The sequence below is a fragment of the Solanum lycopersicum genome, chromosome 4 (assembly GCF_036512215.1).
Source record: "Solanum lycopersicum chromosome 4, SLM_r2.1".
NCBI lineage: Eukaryota > Viridiplantae > Streptophyta > Magnoliopsida > Solanales > Solanaceae > Solanum > Solanum lycopersicum.
Window position 1 is genome coordinate 65,030,517 of NC_090803.1, and position 18,819 is coordinate 65,049,335.

The following is an 18,819-nucleotide window of genomic DNA, read 5'->3' on the forward strand; positions in this document are numbered from 1 at the left end:
TAAAAGGCATGCTACCTTTCTTTCTTTCTCTTTTGAAATTTTTGGAGATGTACAAGTGAGCATGAGTTCAGTGGCAATCATGACACTTCCCTTTGCATGATTGAATCTGAGAAACATAATGCATGTTTGACTATTCCTCCAAAGTGTACAAACTCTCTTTCTAAGAGCTTCGACTATTTTATCAAGTACCTGGTACCTAACACCAGCACAAACACTTGCTATACTACCCTCGTTACTTGGCAAAGTAAAATTTATCTTTACTCAAAGATAAATGCAGTGTTCACAAAATACAGGCTAATGTTTTTAGCTACAAGGTCAGCATGTAAGTTTTACTTTGTGCAAGCCACTATGCCAGGTAATGTGCCTTCAGAAATTAAAGAAGATAGAGACAGTGATTCACCAAAAAAGAGTGATAGTCAACATTACAAGCAGAGCCATCTAATTACTATGGAAGTGTACTTTTTTTTAAAATTTCCATCAGCTTTATTCTCCCACCAAATAAAACTTGAATTGCTCTGGTCAACTAATATCTACCACATTGACTAAAAGTATCAGAGAGTCATTTGTTGGTCATTTAATCCATAAACACCTTTAGTCGCACACCAAGCATTCATAAGATCCTGTCATTTTCTTGTTCCTTCATTGAGAAAGACACACCATAAGGGCTCTTACAGGCCAACAACTTCCAACTTTAGTCTTTATGTGAGGAGAGGCTGTTTGAAATAAAACTCAACTACCACGTTTGAAGTGTTCTTTTATGAATTTTTCGGCATAAGAAGGGTACTTATCTCGAATGTACTGTCTAAGACACTTCTGATAGGAAAAGTCTATCCATCCACCATCCAATCTTACGACAAAGAGACACCTGGATCGTTTGAACTGGGGATGCCGATCAACCTACAAAATAGAGGCTATTAGTCAACTCAATAACAAACAATTTAATCACCCCAGCCACATAGTACTGCCTCTTTACATGCTACTTCGGTTAAGAACCTGACTCCTACATCAGCAAATAGCTAGCATGAAGTAGAATAATGATCACAAATAGGTTTACATTTTTCCCTCAGAAATTAAATCTAATCCGCACAATTTAAAATAAGTTGTCATTCTCAGGAACACATCACATTGTTCCTTTTCTATTAAGTGGAGTACAGTTTTGCAAAGGCTTTCTACTACGGACAAAAGGGAAGGCTGTTATTCACAAGGAAAGACACTCTTCCACTTTTGTAGATCCATAGTTCAGATTGGCCTGTCATATGCTATTCACCAGACTTAGTGAGTGCTCAATGTAGTTTGAGATTAACATAATTTGTAATGCAACATGTGTGATAAAGGCTAAACTAACAAACCAAAAGAAAAAATCCATCTCTACCAACATTTTTCAGTCAATTGAAAAGAAATTTAAGTAAAAGTTATTGATAGGAACTAAACAACAAGAGAATTAATCAAACTATATGACCAACCATAATTGAGTCGAGGCCACATCCAATTTTATCTTCAGAATGGGGATGATAAGCAAGAAGCTTGTCTACCACTATTTTCTCATCTTCTGCTGTCAAACATTCTCCATCCATATACCTGGTAACGTAGAGAAAGGATAAGACTTAGCACTAGGATGAAGCCTTTACAGACAAGAAACATTCAGACTAAGTACTCTTATAGTAGAAGATTTAGCGCCAAAATTTCCTACCAGACAGAAACAAAAGAAAAGAAGCCCATATCTATGTAACAATAGAGTGAATTTATATCATTTCAAATAAAGCAACTTCGACTGAAAATTTTCGGGCAATACCGACCTGTTCCATAACAATGATATTTCTATTTTTGAAGAGAAGATTCCATTCTATCTTCACTTGACACTAACTACAGAAACAACATGTTAGGCAGATCACCCGAAACCAAGGTTTAGATGAAACATAACAAAACACAAATACTCTTGTATATTCGACTGAAACTCAAATTGAAGTGTATAATAGTGGCAGTGATAAGCAAGTAACCTAGATAGCACTTACTGCGGTAGTGACTACCGAAAGAGGAAATTGATAACGATTAAAGAGTGATAATTGAAACGATATTCTTGAAAAGTTAACTCTTCCACATTAGTCTGAAGACTTATTTAACCATTAGCAGCTGTTTTATTGTTGGTTAGTTTTATGTGGGATATTAGTTATTCATGTGATGATTACTTATCTTCTATCCAGCACAAAATTTGCAATCCTCTTCTCTAGCAGGTTTTGTAAATGAAGTGATAACATCAGGAAAAGAAATTTCAGGTTTTACAAATAAAGTGATAACATCAGGAAAAGAAGTTTTCTCACATAACTCATGGTTCTTGAAGTTAACAAAACACTGCAAAATAAATAAGCCACTCTCTAGAAATCATACTATTAAATCAAAACTCATGTACTTTGATCTTCTTTTGAGTCTTATATCCCATACATGAAAACATGATGATCTAGCAACTGTAATACTGAAATATCCTTGCACGCCACAGGACAAATCTAAGAATCTCGGTTTGTTCATTTCCTTGTGAATACCAAATTTCCTTATGGAAAGAGTTGCTACATAGATCATATATTTTCCTTGATGGGTCCATGTCACACAGGTTATAACAGACATAGTTCTTTCATGCTATGTTGCTCGGACTCTTCAAAAATGTCAGCGGATGCGTCTCATATTCTCCAAAAGTAGTGTATCTTTGGAGAATCCGACACGGGTCGACATCAAAAGTGAAAAGTCTTTGCAACTTAGCTTTCATGCAGATTCTTCAAAGTACCCTAAAACGTTAATGTTAGAATATAAATAGGTTTATACAATTCTGTTGGAATAGGAATAGTTTTATACAATCGTATTTAGAACAGGGATAGGAAGACATAGAAAATAGGAATAGTAAATAGTATCCTACTTGGAAAGGATTGTATTCTAGTGTCTACAAAATAGGGTCTCAATGTAATAATATAGACACGACAACAATTGTATAATATTCTGTTCCTATATTTCTCCCGGTTAACAAATTTCATTCATTAAACCATCAATTGAATCCATGTAGCGAAACAATTTCTTGAATGAGAAACTCAAGTAAGACATAACAATGATAATCTTATAGCTCAATTCATATCTAATATGGAATTGATCAAAAGGACCTGAAGAATATGGTAAGTTGGTCGGCGAAAGCTGAATCATAGAAAATATCTTACGTCACACACGCACAGCGAGAGAAGCTGTAGTCAAAGAAAAAACTTTTAAGACTGGTAGAGATCATTCATATGTTGTGAAAATGTCACAATTAAATCACAGAAAGATGAAATGAAAGGAGTAAAAGGATATTCTATTATCCACCTAGAGGTCCTAGACTGTCCGAGAACAACCGGAGTAAGAGAGAGCTGCAAGGGGAATCAGGTCAAAAACATTATGGGACCAATTATCACTAAGAAGTAAGGGCACCCTATTAGGGCTTCGTGAGTTTCAACCTATCATGACTTCGGGGACTTCACACCTTTTTTTATACTGTGGTGTCTAGGCCAACTTGAGCACCTCGACTAATTACATAGAATAACTGCTACCTCCACCAACACATGTACGGGGTAACTCTTTTTTTAAATAAAGATGTACAAGGCAAATCAATTCACCACGGTTTGGAAAAATGGGAAGAAACCACTTTGTGCTTTTACTTCTTGAATTGAGGTGTAATTATTTAGAAATGTAAACTACTACCTCCATCTGAAATTATACTCCTCCTTTCATTTTGAAAAGATGATGTAGATTCTTGAGATGTAGAAGAAGCATGAAAACCCAATAAACACTTCAAATAAGTAGAGTTAACATTTGACAATTACATTATGTTCTCTCAAAAATAAAAAGTATTTCACATTTCACGATGAAATTTATGAAATTAACCAACCACTTCTTATTTTGGACCAAGGAATCTAGTCTAATTCACTTATTTGTGGGAAGATATTCAATGTTCTTATTTAAAAAAGATTTCCGTAAGGATATCTGAAGTAGATGGCAGTTGATAGAAAACTCTTCGATCAGAAGTTCCTATAGGAATACTGTGTCCAACATGAAACTTGTGATTGGTAGTAAAACACCTTCAAGTTGTTTCCCTCTAATTGCTAGCAGCAGAATAGAGATAGTAAGTAGTTGATTCTTTTCAAAGAAAAAAAATGTTATGCAGTTGAATCATTATTTTAATTAAGAAAAAAACAATGCAAGTTAAGTAGTTGATTCCTAATCATCATTTCAACCCAAAAAAAAAAGTTGATTCCTTATTGTCTCGCCATTATTTATGGAAGATTATGAAGCCAGCAACTCCACATTATCTTTCCAATTAAACAGGGCAAGAATTATAAGTTTATTTATCTAAGTGTCTATGAATCTTTGGTTTAGAACATATTACTGGCTAACCCCAGCTTAGGCACCTCAAATTGGTTCACATATACTTAAGCTCTTCCTACTTTGCTGCTATTTCTTCTATCCACATACCACCCTCCTATTTACAGATCAGCTGCATTTTGACTTGTATGTTTTAATAATCAAAGAATCAAAGGAAAATACTTTTTCAGGGGCGACTCAAGGTTAAGGCAAATAAAGTCATTGTCTTAGGCTCCCAAATACTAGAGGCGCCAGAAATACAATATTATATATAACATGCTCTCTCCGGTCAATATCATTTGGTGTTTCGGCTATTGGCACATCCCTTAACAAACTACACCTTCCAATCCACACACTATTTGGTGTTTTTACCTTTTCACTGATCTAAAATAAGTGGTGTTTTACATAATCAAGAAGGTATTAAGTTTTTCTTCAAAATTCACACATTGTGAACAAGTTTTTCTCAATTACAATTTCCTATTAGTACATTAAATAGTACTATCACTATTTCTTCAAAGGCATTTGATATCCACATAATATTATTTCATATTACTTAGAAACATGTCATAGTAGCATTGCATACACCTCAAATTCTTATGATCTTCATACTTAGAAAGATTAAAATCTTATTAAGGGTAATTTAGTCTAAATTATTCTAAGTTCATAGGATTAAGTACTCGCTCCGGTCTATATGATTTGTCGTTTTGGACTTTGACACAGCCCCAGAAACTACTAACTGTTAAATTTGCATCTTTCCAAGTTGATAAGAACAAAGTGCGAGATTTGAGGTGAATGACACAATATTACGTGCATATGTCTTGTGAAAGCAATATTTCATAATCATATGTGCATACAAATGTCTTTGAAGAAATAAGAGTACCTATTTAAGGTACTTACAAAAAATTGTAATTAAAAACAACTTCTTTGAATTGAAATGTGTAAATAAGGGTAAATTGAAAAAAAAAAAAATTAATTCCGTCTTGATTATGTAAAACACCACTTACTTTTGACCAAAATGAAAAGGTAAAACACCAAACAATATAGATGCATAAGTAAATAATGGTAATTTTTTCCCCTCATTAATTAAATAGTATATTTAATTATCTATTGTCTTGTCGTTTGACTATCATATTATGTTATTTCTTGTACTTCTATTACTTCGTTTTTTGGATTGTTTTGGACTTTTTATCTTGATCCAAGGGTCGATCAAAAACAGCCTCTCTACGTGACCTTAAGATACACTCTACTCTCAATACTACACTTTGTAGGATTATACTGGGTATCTTGTTGTTCTTGCAATTGAATAGTTTTTTATCTTCCTCTTCAACTTTATGTTTCCTTCTCTATGTACAACCATTTCTTTTACATGTTTTTGACGATTTTGCTTCTAATTTCAACTCCATTTCTTTGAATTAGCTATTTCACTCTCATGTTTGGTTCTTACAATAGAAAATAATTTTTTTTTTGTCTCATTTTTTCTAACCGAGATGTTTCACGGGGCAAGTGGCTTAATTGTTTGAAACTCCATATAATAGCCCCGTCTTTCTACCCTTCTCCACTAAAATACCATGCTTTTATATACAAAAGAGTTTGTGACATGCGCCTAACACTCTTATCACCAGATGAAATTCTCAAGCGCATCTTTTGTGTGTCATTATTATATAGATTTTTTAAAATAAGTTTAGGGGCCTTTTGTTGTATTTTAGCTTTAATCTACCGATTTCATTGAGCTGCCGATGTACTTTTCCCCTTCAATAGGAAAGTGCCTCTCATTGTCTTCACCAATAGTTCCAACTCCCTTACTTGGCTCATAAATTCCATTGTTAAGTGAATTAAGTCACGCACTTGCCTCACATATTCAACTAAACATTATGCAATTCCATTTCAACAAACACAAAGCAAGCATTGAAGTGACAATTTAACTCACAATAAGCTCAAATGAGTAATTATGAACTAAATAGCCTGATAAGCTAATAAAATGAACAAATCATTCCTTATATTAGAAAACTAATGAGTTCAATATATTAATCACGTTGTGCATTATCTATGATACTGAAAAATCAAATTACGTAGCAATATAGTTAAAAATGGCATTCACATCAAATTTAGAGACGCCCAAAAATTGCAAATTAGTAAAGGAGAAAGCGGACCTATCGGAGTGGATAATTTCCTTAGCCAGGAAAATTACGGGCTCGATATCTTTGAGTATCTGAGTTTCCTGGTCTTTCCATTTTCGATAGTCCGGGTCACTCCATCTCGGGTAATTGGGCGGGTCTTTGGCGCTTAGCACGGCGGTGGTCTGGTCCCCATCGGACGCCGCGTCGTCGAAGGGCTGAGCCGATTCGGAAGCAGCTGAAAACAGCCTCGAAGAAAGTTGAACAAAGCTAGGATTCGGCAGCCGCTGATAGCAGAAGCGAAGCCGGAGAAGTGGTAGACCTCTGAGGAGTAACGGAGCAGCCATTGTTAAGCGTTTTTTCAGTGATCAGTAGTTTTTGACTTATGCCCTCTTGGATTCTTTTTTCACTCTTTTGGGGTATAAACTTTAATTTTGTCTAAAGATATAATAGGTCCATGGGTTTGTGATAATTGCTACTCCCTCCATTCTAAAGGAATGACAATGGGGGCGCTGTAGAGCGGGAGCGGTGTGGGTTGAGCTTGACCCATAAAATTTTTAATTTGCTTTATCTCGTCCCGTATAGAAATACTTTTCATTTTTAACTTGTTCCATTCCACCCACATAATCTTTTAAATATTTTTTTTCTAGTTATGTTTGATACTAAAAATAAATTTATTTTTTCATTAAGTTGTACTAATTTCATAGGATATTGACTAAAAATCTTATTTTTTAAATGTGAATCGGAAAAACATACGAGAAATTATATTATTTTTATTAAACCGTTTTTATTTATTAGCTTGAATATTTTAGTAGCTTTAATGAAATTATCTTAAGAAATAATATTCTATCACTCAATGACATGTAAAAAGTTAAATTAAGCTCGAACCCACATAAAATCAAATATACCGAGACCTGCTCCACTCCACGTTAATTTTAAATAAACTCACTTCGATCCACCTCGCATCCGTCCCGCCCCACCCCGCCCTACATAGCATTAAACCCACCCGCCCCATTCATTCCCATCGCTAATTCTAATTTTTGGAGAATTACACATAAGTAAATTGTTACTATTCATTTTCTTTTTTGAATGTTAGAAATTTCTAATCCTATCTCCAAATCAATATGGTGAGTGATTATTGTTTAGACTTGTTAGAAAAGAGGTTGTTTACAAAATTTGAATTCATTTAATTGTGACTTGAACTCGTTTTGAATTACATTTATACAATAGTTACATTATGTATATAGGCGTATAAAAATATATAATAGTGTATAAGAGATATTTATATTCACACATATGCTATTATTGAAAAATTGGATCCGTCTTATGCCTTTTATGAAATTATCTCAAATTCTCCAAATTTAAATTTTGAACTCCTCGATATTTCTATATTTTAAAATTTTAATCAATCACACTAATGAGGAGAACTAAATTTAAACCTATTGGATATTCAAAGCTATAAGTAATTACATACCGGAAGGAGAAGAGATGCAAGCTTGGAATAGGGAGGATCAAGGTGAGAAGATTTAGGAGAGAGGTTGTATCAACAAATACAATCATATCAAGTGTATTGACAAATATAATTTGTATCAATAAATTATACAAGTCATGTATAAAGTATATTTATTGCAAGTGTATTGACAAATATAATTTGTATCAATAAATTATACAAGTCATGTATAAAGTATATTTGTTGCATGTGTATTGACAAATATAATTTGTATCAATAAATTATACCAAGTCATGTATAAAGTATATTTGTTGCATGTGTATTTACCATGTTCATGCTATATATACTTTTGTAAAAGTTAATGTCAGCTACTAAAGATTTTATATAACACTTCAACAATACTATATACAACTTTAGTCCGATACTCACATTATACAATACAATTACAGCAACATACAAACTTAGACACCATATTTTGAAGTTTGAACTCTTATTAGTTTTTTGTGTTTTCATTGGCACAGGAAGGTGCATGCACATGCAATGTTTGTGATACACTATATTAGTTTTATTTTTCCAATTGAGATGGTCTATATTGTGATTGGACTTAAAAGAATGACTATCGACTTGTAATATAATGAACAAATCACGTTGTGCTCTTGGATTGAGATTCAACTAGCGAAAAATAGTATTTTATTAAATCTTTAATTTAATTTCGTAGTTTTTAAATATTTTTTTCACGATTTTTCTCAAATTTGACATGTGATTTTTTGTTAAAAACACATTAATTTTTGACAGATTTATAAAAATATATGATTAAAACGTAATAATAATAAATTTACAAATGAAGTTTCAAAAGAACGAGAAGCAAAAAGAATGATTCATTCAAAAAGAATTGTACTAGCTTTAAGTCTAATTTCAGACATTTTTCTTGACTATGAAAAGCATTTATATAGATAGATCAAACCTAAAAATTGTCATTTCTATTAAATACTGACATGACTTAAAAAAAACTCAATGCCACTATTATTCTTAAACCACTTAGAGCCAGATCTTCTTTTCGTGCTATTATTGATATAAAAATAATCGTTGAAATATGATTTAACGCTAACGCTATAGTTCTATAGATAAGGCCGGTATCACTTTTCTTTACTTCTGAGTCTTAGGCGCAACTCTTCTAGTCAGAAAAGAGTACCAGCTAGTTGCGAAATGAAGTAGACTCCATCTTCATAAGAAAAATAATATATCTTACATAAAATTGAAAGAAAAAATAGACAGGAAGATAAAAAATTACAAAAGAAATGCGACAACAAATAGTAACACTTCATTGTAGAAACTACGCAATAACTAAACGATCAATATTTAATTCATATATCTTTAACCAAAAATAATTCAATTTTTTCTTTTTAGCCTACATCTACCTTTCATAAATTCTATTACCTCCCATCTGAACGATTTAAAATATACCTAAATTATTTTAAATGTAAACCAAATAAGCTGTCGAGATAAATAAGTTATATTATTTTCCTGAATTATATTATTTTCCTGAATTATCAAAAAAAAAATTATTTGTGAGACACGAAACACAATTTGTATGGCTACTTGAAAATTTATAAATGGACCTCCAATCTAGTTAATTATGGCTAGTGGTCATATACGTTAATGTTGATTGTTATGTCTTTTCCATTACTCAATTAATTAATGACAATGTTGCTCAGATCATCATTATTGTTTCCGTTTCGTATTTTAATTTGTTTGATTTATTTTAATTTGATATAAATTTTTATAAAGTAAACAAAACTTTTATATTTGATAATTAAAATGTATTTTAGTTTTGTTATTTTAACAGTCTCATGTGAAAAACTAAAATAAAAAAATTATTAAAAAATAATACAGACTTAGAAGAAAAATAGATCAAAACAAATTTAAATGGATGGAATTTTACTTTTAAAATTCAAAAATGTTTCAATATTCTCATTTGCTATTACTATTATATATCGTCAAAATGATGACAAAAAGTATTGCCAAATTATTTAAGTTTCAAAAATTTATTAGCGGTCTCTTTTTTCAAGAATTAAAATATTTGAATTTTGAAAACGCAATACCACGTTGCAGAAAGTAATTTAAGGCGTATTCACTTTTTTTCAAATTTTGTACTTATAGTTGGTTAATGATTTTTAGCATTAAAATTACTATAATTGCAAATGAAAGTACATTTGATGTCGAATTGAATGTAAATATAAGTGGGAGTTATTAAAAATATATAAAATTATTGAATGAATAAAGATTGCTAATTCAAACTTCTAAAAAAATTATTTTCAACATCAAATGTACGTTGGAGCTTCAAACATACTTGTTAAAGTATGATCCGACAAGTCAAATTTCAAATAAACATATTTTAATAATTTATAATTTTAACAAGTAAAACTTTAGATAAAAAAAATTCTCGAATCTAAAACCAAACTTTATATGTGAATTTTTGCATCTCCAATCGCATATGTTTGAAGTTGGTTCCATATTAGCTACAACATAAATGATAATCTCAAAATCAATTATTTCTACACTTGCTGCAATATTCGATGAATATATATTTATTCGCACGACATATTTATTTGAAATCAAATAATATTACTTTTATGTACCACACATTCAAAGTATTTGCCAAAACTTTGCCATCATACTCATTCAAAGCATCCACAATCAATTCTATTGTTTATCTTATCAACATTAAGTCAAAGATGGTCTTTAATTAAGGGACCACCCCCTTCAAAAAATTTGATAACACTTAATTCTTTCTATTCATTTTAACTTAAAATATATAATATAATATTTTGATGATTAATTAGTATTAAAAAAAAGTTACTTCTTTAACAATAAAATAAATGAAAAAATGGAAAGGATCTAAAATACACTTGAAGTATTGAAAATGGTATAAAATTATCCTTCATCCACCTATTGGCTCCAAAATATCCTTCCGACCTATCTAGTGGCTCCAAAATGCCTTTGTCAACCACCTTTGGGTTCAAAATTGACCACTTATTTAACGATTTTAAATTTAAACTATTTAAATATTTTTTTAAAATACGTGACACTCAACTATTTGTTATAATTTAACTTATTAGTATAATTTATAAATCAATTCACTATCCACACATTACTAATTAAATCCCACCAAATTAATAAACCCGTTACATTACTAATGCAACAACAGGAACGCTACTGCCAATGAGTGCTTTTAAAATTTTGAGGCGAAAATATATATAGAAGTAAATTATCATACATTCAAGTGTCTAAATAAAAATTATCGATAAACTTAAAAGTCATACTAAGTTCATTTTAATTATTCTTTCGTCTCAATTATGTGATATTATTTCTTAGTAGATAACTTTTTAAAAATAACATTAAAGGTTTCAAAACAAATCATAAATAGTTATAAAATTATATTAAAAAAAGTGCATTCATTAATTTGGGATGTACTACTTCTTTACCTTTAATCGTAAATTTTGAATTCAAGTTTAAAAGAGAATCATATTGAAAATGTCCTCCCAAATAGCAGTTCAACCTAAATTTAATTGGGTGTCAAGTATTTTAAAAAATATTTAAACAGTTTAATTTTAAAATAGTTAAATAAGTGATCAATTTTGAAACCAATGGTAGATGAGAAGAGCATTTTGGAGCAAATAGGTGGACGGAGAGTAATTTTATATCATTTTCAATACATCAAGGATATTTCATACCCTTTTCCGATGAAAAAATGATGAAATTTCTAAAATGATTTTGTAGAGCTAAAACATCAGCTATAATGAAAGGATAAAGGTATATAATAAGCTAATTTCTCATGTTATACAATGTTGATGCATGTGTGTTATAACACACCAACAGACAAGATTGCCAATTTTGCGGAATCATATCGCCATTGGAGCCCCTTATTGTTATATTTAGGAGTTCAGTTAGGCAAGAATTAATTGATTCTTTAATTTCTTCTGCCACACATAAAAAAGAACAGATAAGACTGTTTAATTTCCATCAATAGTTGTAACTTTAGAATGATTGGATTGTTCAATAAATAATGGCAAGAGCAACAAGAGTGGGAATGGGTCAAACCCATTTTTGTATGATAAAAAAAAAAAATTACTCGGTAAGATAAATTCTGTACAACAGAATCATTCAAAAAAACATTAAAAAAAATCGATCTCAACTCATTCGTATAAATAATTAGCTGACCTACGAAAATAGAGGATAAGAAAAAGTTGATTTTGAAAGTAGAAGGGTGAAGATAACAGGTGCATCAAATTGCATAGACACACGATACACATGTGACTTCCTTTACTGCACTGGTGGAGGAAATACTTGCATGTTTCAATCTACTTTTCTTACCGTGTTCCTTCCGCATGTCCCACTATTCTCGCTCTTTCAAATAACCCAACGGGCACGCCTACTTACATGTAGGTAGCCCACACGGCACGCACTTTTTCATCTTTCAAATAAAAAATATCATATCACAAGATAAATACTCGTAAATTTTAATAGTTCAATTGATTAATTCTATTAAAAGGAATAATCATCGATTCATCTTGAGTATTAATTTAGAGAGAGAACAATTAATATTAAATATTATTACGATGGTGTATCAAAAAATATATTTTTAATAAAGACCTATATGTATTTTCGGAGAGGAGTAATTTTAAAATGTTAACATTTGCTATCCCTAACAAACTTCCAGTAAATTAGAATTAAATCCGAACTAATTTTATTTTCAGGTCCGCTATCAAACTCACCTGTAAATTGCAACTTCATCCGAAAAAGACGAACGCAAAAGGGCTGGTGAAATAGTAAGTGGATATAGTGACCTTGACCTATCTTTGTTATTCTAGTGGTGGATGGGTCAGTCAGCTTCCACCGTCGCCGGAGCTCAAAACCGTATAAAGTCTAGATCTTCGCCGGTGATTTCTTCTATGAAGGAAATTGATGATTCCGACGATGTTATCGATGTATTCGATGTAGGAGAGTTTGATTATTCTTCTAATATTCCTGATGAGTGTTTAGCTTGCATTTTCCATTTCCTTAGCTCAGGTGACCGGAAAAGTTCTTCTCTCGTCTGCCGCCGTTGGCTCCGTGTGGAAGGCCAGAGCCGTCACCGTCTCTCGCTTAATGCACAATCGGAACTTGTGGCTGTTGTTCCTGTGATTTTCTCTAGGTTTGATTCGGTAACGAAACTCGCTTTGAAATGTGACCGTAGATCTGCGAGTATTGGGGATGAGGCGTTGGTGCTTATCTCTTTAAGGTGCCGGAACCTAACTCGTTTGAAGCTTCGGTCGTGCCGGGAGCTTACTGATGCTGGAATGGAATCTTTTGCGAAGAACTGTAAGGGTTTGAAGAAACTATCTTGTGGATCTTGTGCTTTTGGAGCTAAAGGGATGAACGCCGTGTTGAATAACTGCTCGGCTCTGGAAGAGTTGTCCGTGAAGCGGCTGCGTGGTATCACAGATGGGGCTGCAGCTGAGCCAATTGGTCCTGGTGTTGCAGGGGGTTCTCTGAGAGTTATTTGCCTTAAGGAACTCTACAATGGACAGTGTTTTGGACCGTTGATTATTGGATCGAAGAGTTTGCGGACGCTGAAGCTGTTCCGTTGTTCTGGAGATTGGGATAAGATTCTGGAAGTGATTGCTGAACAAGTCAGTGAACTTGTTGAAATTCATCTTGAGAGGCTTCAGGTCAGTGATACCGGTCTTGCTGCTATATCTAAATGTTCCATTCTTGAAATTCTGCACCTTGTGAAAACGCCTGAATGCACTAATAATGGTCTAAAGGCTGTTGCTGAAAACTGTAAGCTTCTAAGAAAGCTTCACATTGATGGGTGGAAGACTAACAGGATAAGTGATGATGGGTTAATTGCTGTGGCAAAACATTGCCCCAATTTACAAGAATTGGTTTTAATAGGTGTGAATCCAACATGTGCTAGTTTGGAGAAGTTGGCTACAAATTGCTTGAATTTAGAGAGATTAGCTCTGTGTGGAAGTGAAACTGTTGGGGATCCAGAACTGTCGTGCATAGCTGCGAAATGTATTGCATTAAGAAAACTTTGTATAAAGAGTTGCCCAGTATCCGATCAGGGTATGGAAGCGCTTGCTAGTGGATGCCCAAATTTGGTAAAAGTAAAGGTTAAGAAATGTAGATTGGTGACTTCTGGAAGTGCAGATTGGTTGCGGACAACTAGGGGCTCCGTTGCTGTGAACTTGGATACACCTGAACCTGAAAATCCTGATGCAAGTGCCAGTGATGGTGGTTTGCCTGAAGTTGGCAATGAAATTAGGCAGGTGGCTGGCCAAGTAAGAGGTGTAAGTATTGCATCAAGCAGTACTGGGAGGTCAAATTCCTTTAAGGCCAGGCTAGGACTTGCAACAGGAAGGAATCTGGTGGCTTGCACATTCAGAAGGTGGTCGAGCTTTGGTGGGAGTTCGAGTTCCAGTTCCAGAAATAATTAGAAAAAAGGAGTTGACTGAGATCAATCTTATGCTCAAATATTCTGCTATTGAAGTTATTTGACTTTTATTACATTTATATATTCTTGAATTTGCATGCTAGTTAATGCAACAACAGATTCAGCCTTCATGGTTGGACCTTGTTCGTGAGTTTTCCTTCTTTTTGTTTTTGCTTATGTTGATGCTATTTTTGGGCTTGGTATGCTCCTTCAACGTGGAGTTCTTCATTTCTCCTGGGAGAGGACTCAACATTCTATCTTCTGAAAAAGAAAGGAAGGAAAAGGTTATAATCCAAGAAGTTGGTGATTTTGGACTACGTGTTTTATCAGTTTATGTTTTGCTAAGCTCTTCTGTATATATTTACTATGTGCGAAAGATTCAATATTGTGAACACATTCTTCTTGACTCATTAGGCATTTGAATGGAGAACAGAAGAAACTAGAAGTGTGCATAAATCATACTATTGCTTACTCTTATACACTAGGATATGCACATTTTAAGCTAATAGGAAGTCAAAATTTTGATTCTAACCGTTACCTTACTCAAACAGAAAAAAGTCCAGATTTTGATTCACTCCCATGTTATTAATTACGGGAAGCATGAAGTCAAATTGTTTGAGTTCAAAGAAAACGTTTCCAGCTAATTAGGGGAATCCACATTTCTTCCTTTAGTTCGATTAGGGGCCCCTGCCCTCCATTCTCTCAAGTACCTTTCCGCTTGCTTTGAGATCAACTTCACTAAACTTCTCTTATAGAAATTTATGATACCTTTCTAAAAGAAAAAACACAAAGTTCAATAATCTTGCAACTTGTTTGTTCCACGGCTTTTACAATTAAACTTCGTACATTTTTATATTTTTGGGACGTGCCCTTATCAGGAGTCATTCTTGTTGGTGAATCTGGGGGGAGAAGTTAGCAATAGTGTGATTCACCTGGTAAATGAAGAACATTGGTGAAAAGTCTGGCCTGAATAGTCAAAGCTGTAGCCCTAACTGAAATAGGAAGTGTTTCAAGGCCTTGATATGCTACGATAAATGTTTAAATGCCTATAAGTCTAACTGTCTGAATCTTTCTATATCATTCTCTCAATTTGCTTATCTGATTTGGTTATCAAAAAAAAGAAGTGCTTATTTGACTTGTATGACATTTAGGAAACATGTGGAGAACTAGAGCATGGATTTGTTTATGCTTAGAGCTAGAGTATAAATTGACTCTCTATTATATCAAGATATTGTTGAAGTCAAGGTATCAACCTCTAGATGTTTACGCCAAACTTTCTGGTTCATTGGTGTTGAGATGTAGATGTACTCTCCTAGAGGCTCTGCAGTTCGCATAGGACACAACAACCAGTATTTAGGAAAGCGAGCGCGGCGAAGCGATGCGAGCCTTCTATGCTTCACCTACTAGAATGAGTATGTGAGTGCTTCATCGCTTAAAGTGTGAAGCGGGGCCTTTATCGCTTTTTTCCGCTTCACACTTCCCTGAACACTGACAACAACAGAGTTGTAAGTTAAAACTCTGGGTTTGGGGCCACAAATTAGTATTTGTGTGATACCATGTTGACATAATTGTTTCTGTTCTAATTAAGAAACTTTTGGTGACTTCTTGTAATCAGAATATAATTATGTCAAGCTTTGTCTTTCTAGGGCGTAGTCTTGAATAAGAAATGGAGATCAAGGATGGTTGTTGTAGTTCTTTTTCGTACCAATTCCTCTTGTGTTCTCCTTGAAGGCCAAAATTTAATCATACTCCCCTTGGGGCCATTGCCTGCAATTACTTAGCTAAATCAAATGAATAAATCAGCTTACTTTATCAGAAAAAGAAAAAGATGAGTGACACTCATTGTAATAGCGTAAACACAACTTTTTTTTTGTTCTTCTGCACGACTCTATAAGTCTGAACTGCATGCCTGATTTATTGGTGCCATGACCAGATTCTGTCCTTTAGTTGGTTTTGTATTAAGCCCTTCAGTTTACTTATGCTTTGTGTCACTTTTACTGAATATTTTCTTTGAAAATCATATGAAGGCAAGTGAAAAACCTTCGGGAAGTTGCATTGTCAGTGGTGAGTTGAATATTGTTTTTGGAGAATTGTGTTCTTAGAGAGTAGGTATAACTATCAACACAAAGTTGCTCATTTAGTTAGATGATGCCTGGTGTTTTTGAACTGTATCTTGCTGTTTTCTTCATGCTTTGGTTAGTAGCAGGTATTGAATTGTTATCTTAAATTGTCCGGTGTAATTTTGTGTTCTTTACCATAGACAGACTATAGCAGTAATATTTGCTTCTTTGAGAATGAATCATCAAATTTTGTTTATCATTTTTTGTTGGTGAAACAAGCAAATCGTAGTTCATCATTCTATATGGATCCAGTGGACCAAACAGCTCTGTCCTTTAGTTGATTTATGACTAACACTGTAAGAACTTCAGTTATGCTGCATGAACTGATTCTTGTACACAAAGTCAGGGTTGTGGCTATCCTTTTAGTTGCTGAAACATAACAGTTATATATGTTTCTCTTTTCTGAATGATGGGGTTGTGCAGATTTTGTTCACCACCAAATCCCAAACAATGGACAGTGTGAGTTGTCATGATTGTGACTTGGAAAACTCACTCGTATTGGAAGGATTCTTTTGCTTCCTTTCTGTCTTGCTTGATGTAGCGATACTATTGTTGTTTTTGAGAATTTTCTCGTCTTGCGCTGGTGATCAAAATTACTTCAGTAATTGGTACTTCATCTGGTAAGTGGTGTTATGGTGATTGGTTTGTAAGCTTTTCACTTGCTTGATAATGATTTTCTTTATGTTTAAAGATGTTTCAAGTCAAGGTTTGGTTACTCATCAGTTGATATTTCAATATTCATATGTTTGCAAAGTTCATCAAACTCTTCCGTTCCGTTTACACTGAAATATTGTCAATCGATTATCTTCAGTTCGATTAGTATTGGATCTGTTGACAATGTTTTTGCCTTAAACTGCACCCATAGAGATTTGAACGTTAGAAGCTCGTAGAACTTCAAAGAGTCTGAACCAAGGAATACAGTTCGTCTTGCAGAGCTGTAAGAATATTTGTTCTAATCCCGCATTTATATGATCAAATAGACGATGAAGTGGTGAAAGTCGATAAAAATACTAGAACAATCAACGTTTTATAACCCTTCATATGTAAACTATGGGTGTCATTAACAACAGTATTTCTGTTACTGTGAACACCATATTTGAATTGGATTTCCGATCCATTGATTAGTAGCAGTTTTCGATCGATTCAACCTTAGAAAAATCCCTGTTAAACAAATTTGACAATCATACTCATTTCCTTTATGATTTCAGACCGCTGGACTGTTTCTTCTGCTGATTTTGTTCGCACTGGGTTCCAACATCACCAGGACAAATAGATAAATTTGGTTGCGGTGAATTTCTTCAACATTTTGGTTCTTTTAGGCATTTCAGACAACTGCAGAATGAAGAAGGAGGTTTGTTTTTGTTTGCTAGCTCGTCTTGTAGAATTCCTCATTCAATCAGCTCAGGACCTTCAAGTTTCTCCGATCGTCAAATACTCGGCACTGTCACTTTTCGCCGATCGATTCTACCCATCTCTTACCGGAGAAGGAACTAAAGATGCTAAGAGCTGGCTCTTACAGCCTCTGAGAGAAAGCAATTTGCAGCTATTTGCCCTTGTTGCAATATGGATCTCAAGCAAAATACACGATTCTCCTTCTCTAAGTGTCAAATCCTTCAAGTCTCTAGCTGACAACATCATTAAAGAGCAGCATTTTACAACAAAGGATTTTCTGGAAGCTGAGCTAGTGTTAATGGAGGTATTGAAATTTGAGATCGGCATGAAAAGCATTCCCTTCCGATTCTTCGAAGATCTACTCTTAAAGTTCAGTGAAGTTGCCAGAGTTGGAAAGCAATTAAGCTTGGAAGCTTGCATGGATATTATGGATCTGGTATACGAAAAGGGGAAGATTTCATCTTTCAATTGTTCTTCTCATCATCTAGCCGCATCGATTGTTGTTGCTGCATACGCAATCACAGTTCCATTGCAACAGAGTGAATTCCCCATTCTTCTATGGGTAAAGTTTGTCACTTCGTGCAAAGAGGAGGATATTGTAGTCACTGTCAAAAATATTCTAATGTACGTGTTTGAAGCTTGAAATTTTACTCAACTGTTATTGTATTTCATGTAACAACAAATCATAATCCCACAAGTAACGTCTAGAGTGGATAACGTGTACACAACTTGAATTAGAAAAGTTGTTTGTGTCAGCTCAAGCAAAGGCATAGAAAAGCAGTTTACGAAAAGAAATACAAAAGTGAAAAATTCAGGAAAAAATACTTAATGTAACAACCACATTACATTACAATTATGTTTATTATCAATAAATATGACTCAAAATGGGAC

At 33.6% G+C, this 18,819-nt stretch overlaps 3 protein-coding genes across 3 annotated transcripts; 2 read left to right on the forward strand and 1 right to left on the reverse strand.

Annotated features, from left to right (window-relative positions):
* Positions 1-373: 373 nt before the first annotated feature.
* On the reverse strand, positions 374-7,062 carry LOC101246421 (protein DCL homolog, chloroplastic). The gene is made up of 3 exons (XM_004238080.5): positions 6,525-7,062; positions 1,464-1,578; positions 374-897 (listed from the first exon to the last, which is right to left on the reverse strand). Exons 1-3 carry the CDS (start codon positions 6,833-6,835, stop codon positions 730-732), a joined length of 594 nt encoding a protein of 197 aa, XP_004238128.1. The 5' UTR covers positions 6,836-7,062; the 3' UTR covers positions 374-729.
* A 5,322-nt stretch (positions 7,063-12,384) lies between these two features.
* LOC101245757 (F-box protein At1g47056) lies at positions 12,385-14,810 on the forward strand. The gene has a single exon (XM_004238078.5). The coding sequence runs from the start codon at positions 12,816-12,818 to the stop codon at positions 14,418-14,420; it is 1,605 nt and encodes a 534-aa protein (XP_004238126.1). The 5' UTR covers positions 12,385-12,815; the 3' UTR covers positions 14,421-14,810.
* A 2,207-nt stretch (positions 14,811-17,017) lies between these two features.
* LOC101258257 (cyclin-J18) lies at positions 17,018-18,578 on the forward strand. Its single transcript, XM_069297418.1, has 2 exons — positions 17,018-17,156; positions 17,745-18,578. Exon 2 carries the CDS (start codon positions 17,876-17,878, stop codon positions 18,569-18,571), a length of 696 nt encoding a protein of 231 aa, XP_069153519.1. The 5' UTR covers positions 17,018-17,156; positions 17,745-17,875; the 3' UTR covers positions 18,572-18,578.
* Positions 18,579-18,819: the final 241 nt, after the last annotated feature.

Excerpts from the sequence above, each read along its gene's own strand:
- LOC101245757 (XM_004238078.5), top strand. The coding sequence starts at position 12,816 with ATGGGTCAGTCAGCTTCCACCGTCGCCGGAGCTCAAAACCGTATAAAG.
- LOC101246421 (XM_004238080.5), bottom strand. The coding sequence starts at position 6,835 with ATGGCTGCTCCGTTACTCCTCAGAGGTCTACCACTTCTCCGGCTTCGC. Across the intron at positions 1,579-6,524 it reads GAAATTATCCACTCCGATAG|GTATATGGATGGAGAATGTT; the intron begins GTCCGCTTTCTC and ends CTACGTTACCAG. Across the intron at positions 898-1,463 it reads GTGGCCTCGACTCAATTATG|GTTGATCGGCATCCCCAGTT; the intron begins GTTGGTCATATA and ends TCTATTTTGTAG.
- LOC101258257 (XM_069297418.1), top strand. The coding sequence starts at position 17,876 with ATGAAGAAGGAGGTTTGTTTTTGTTTGCTAGCTCGTCTTGTAGAATTC.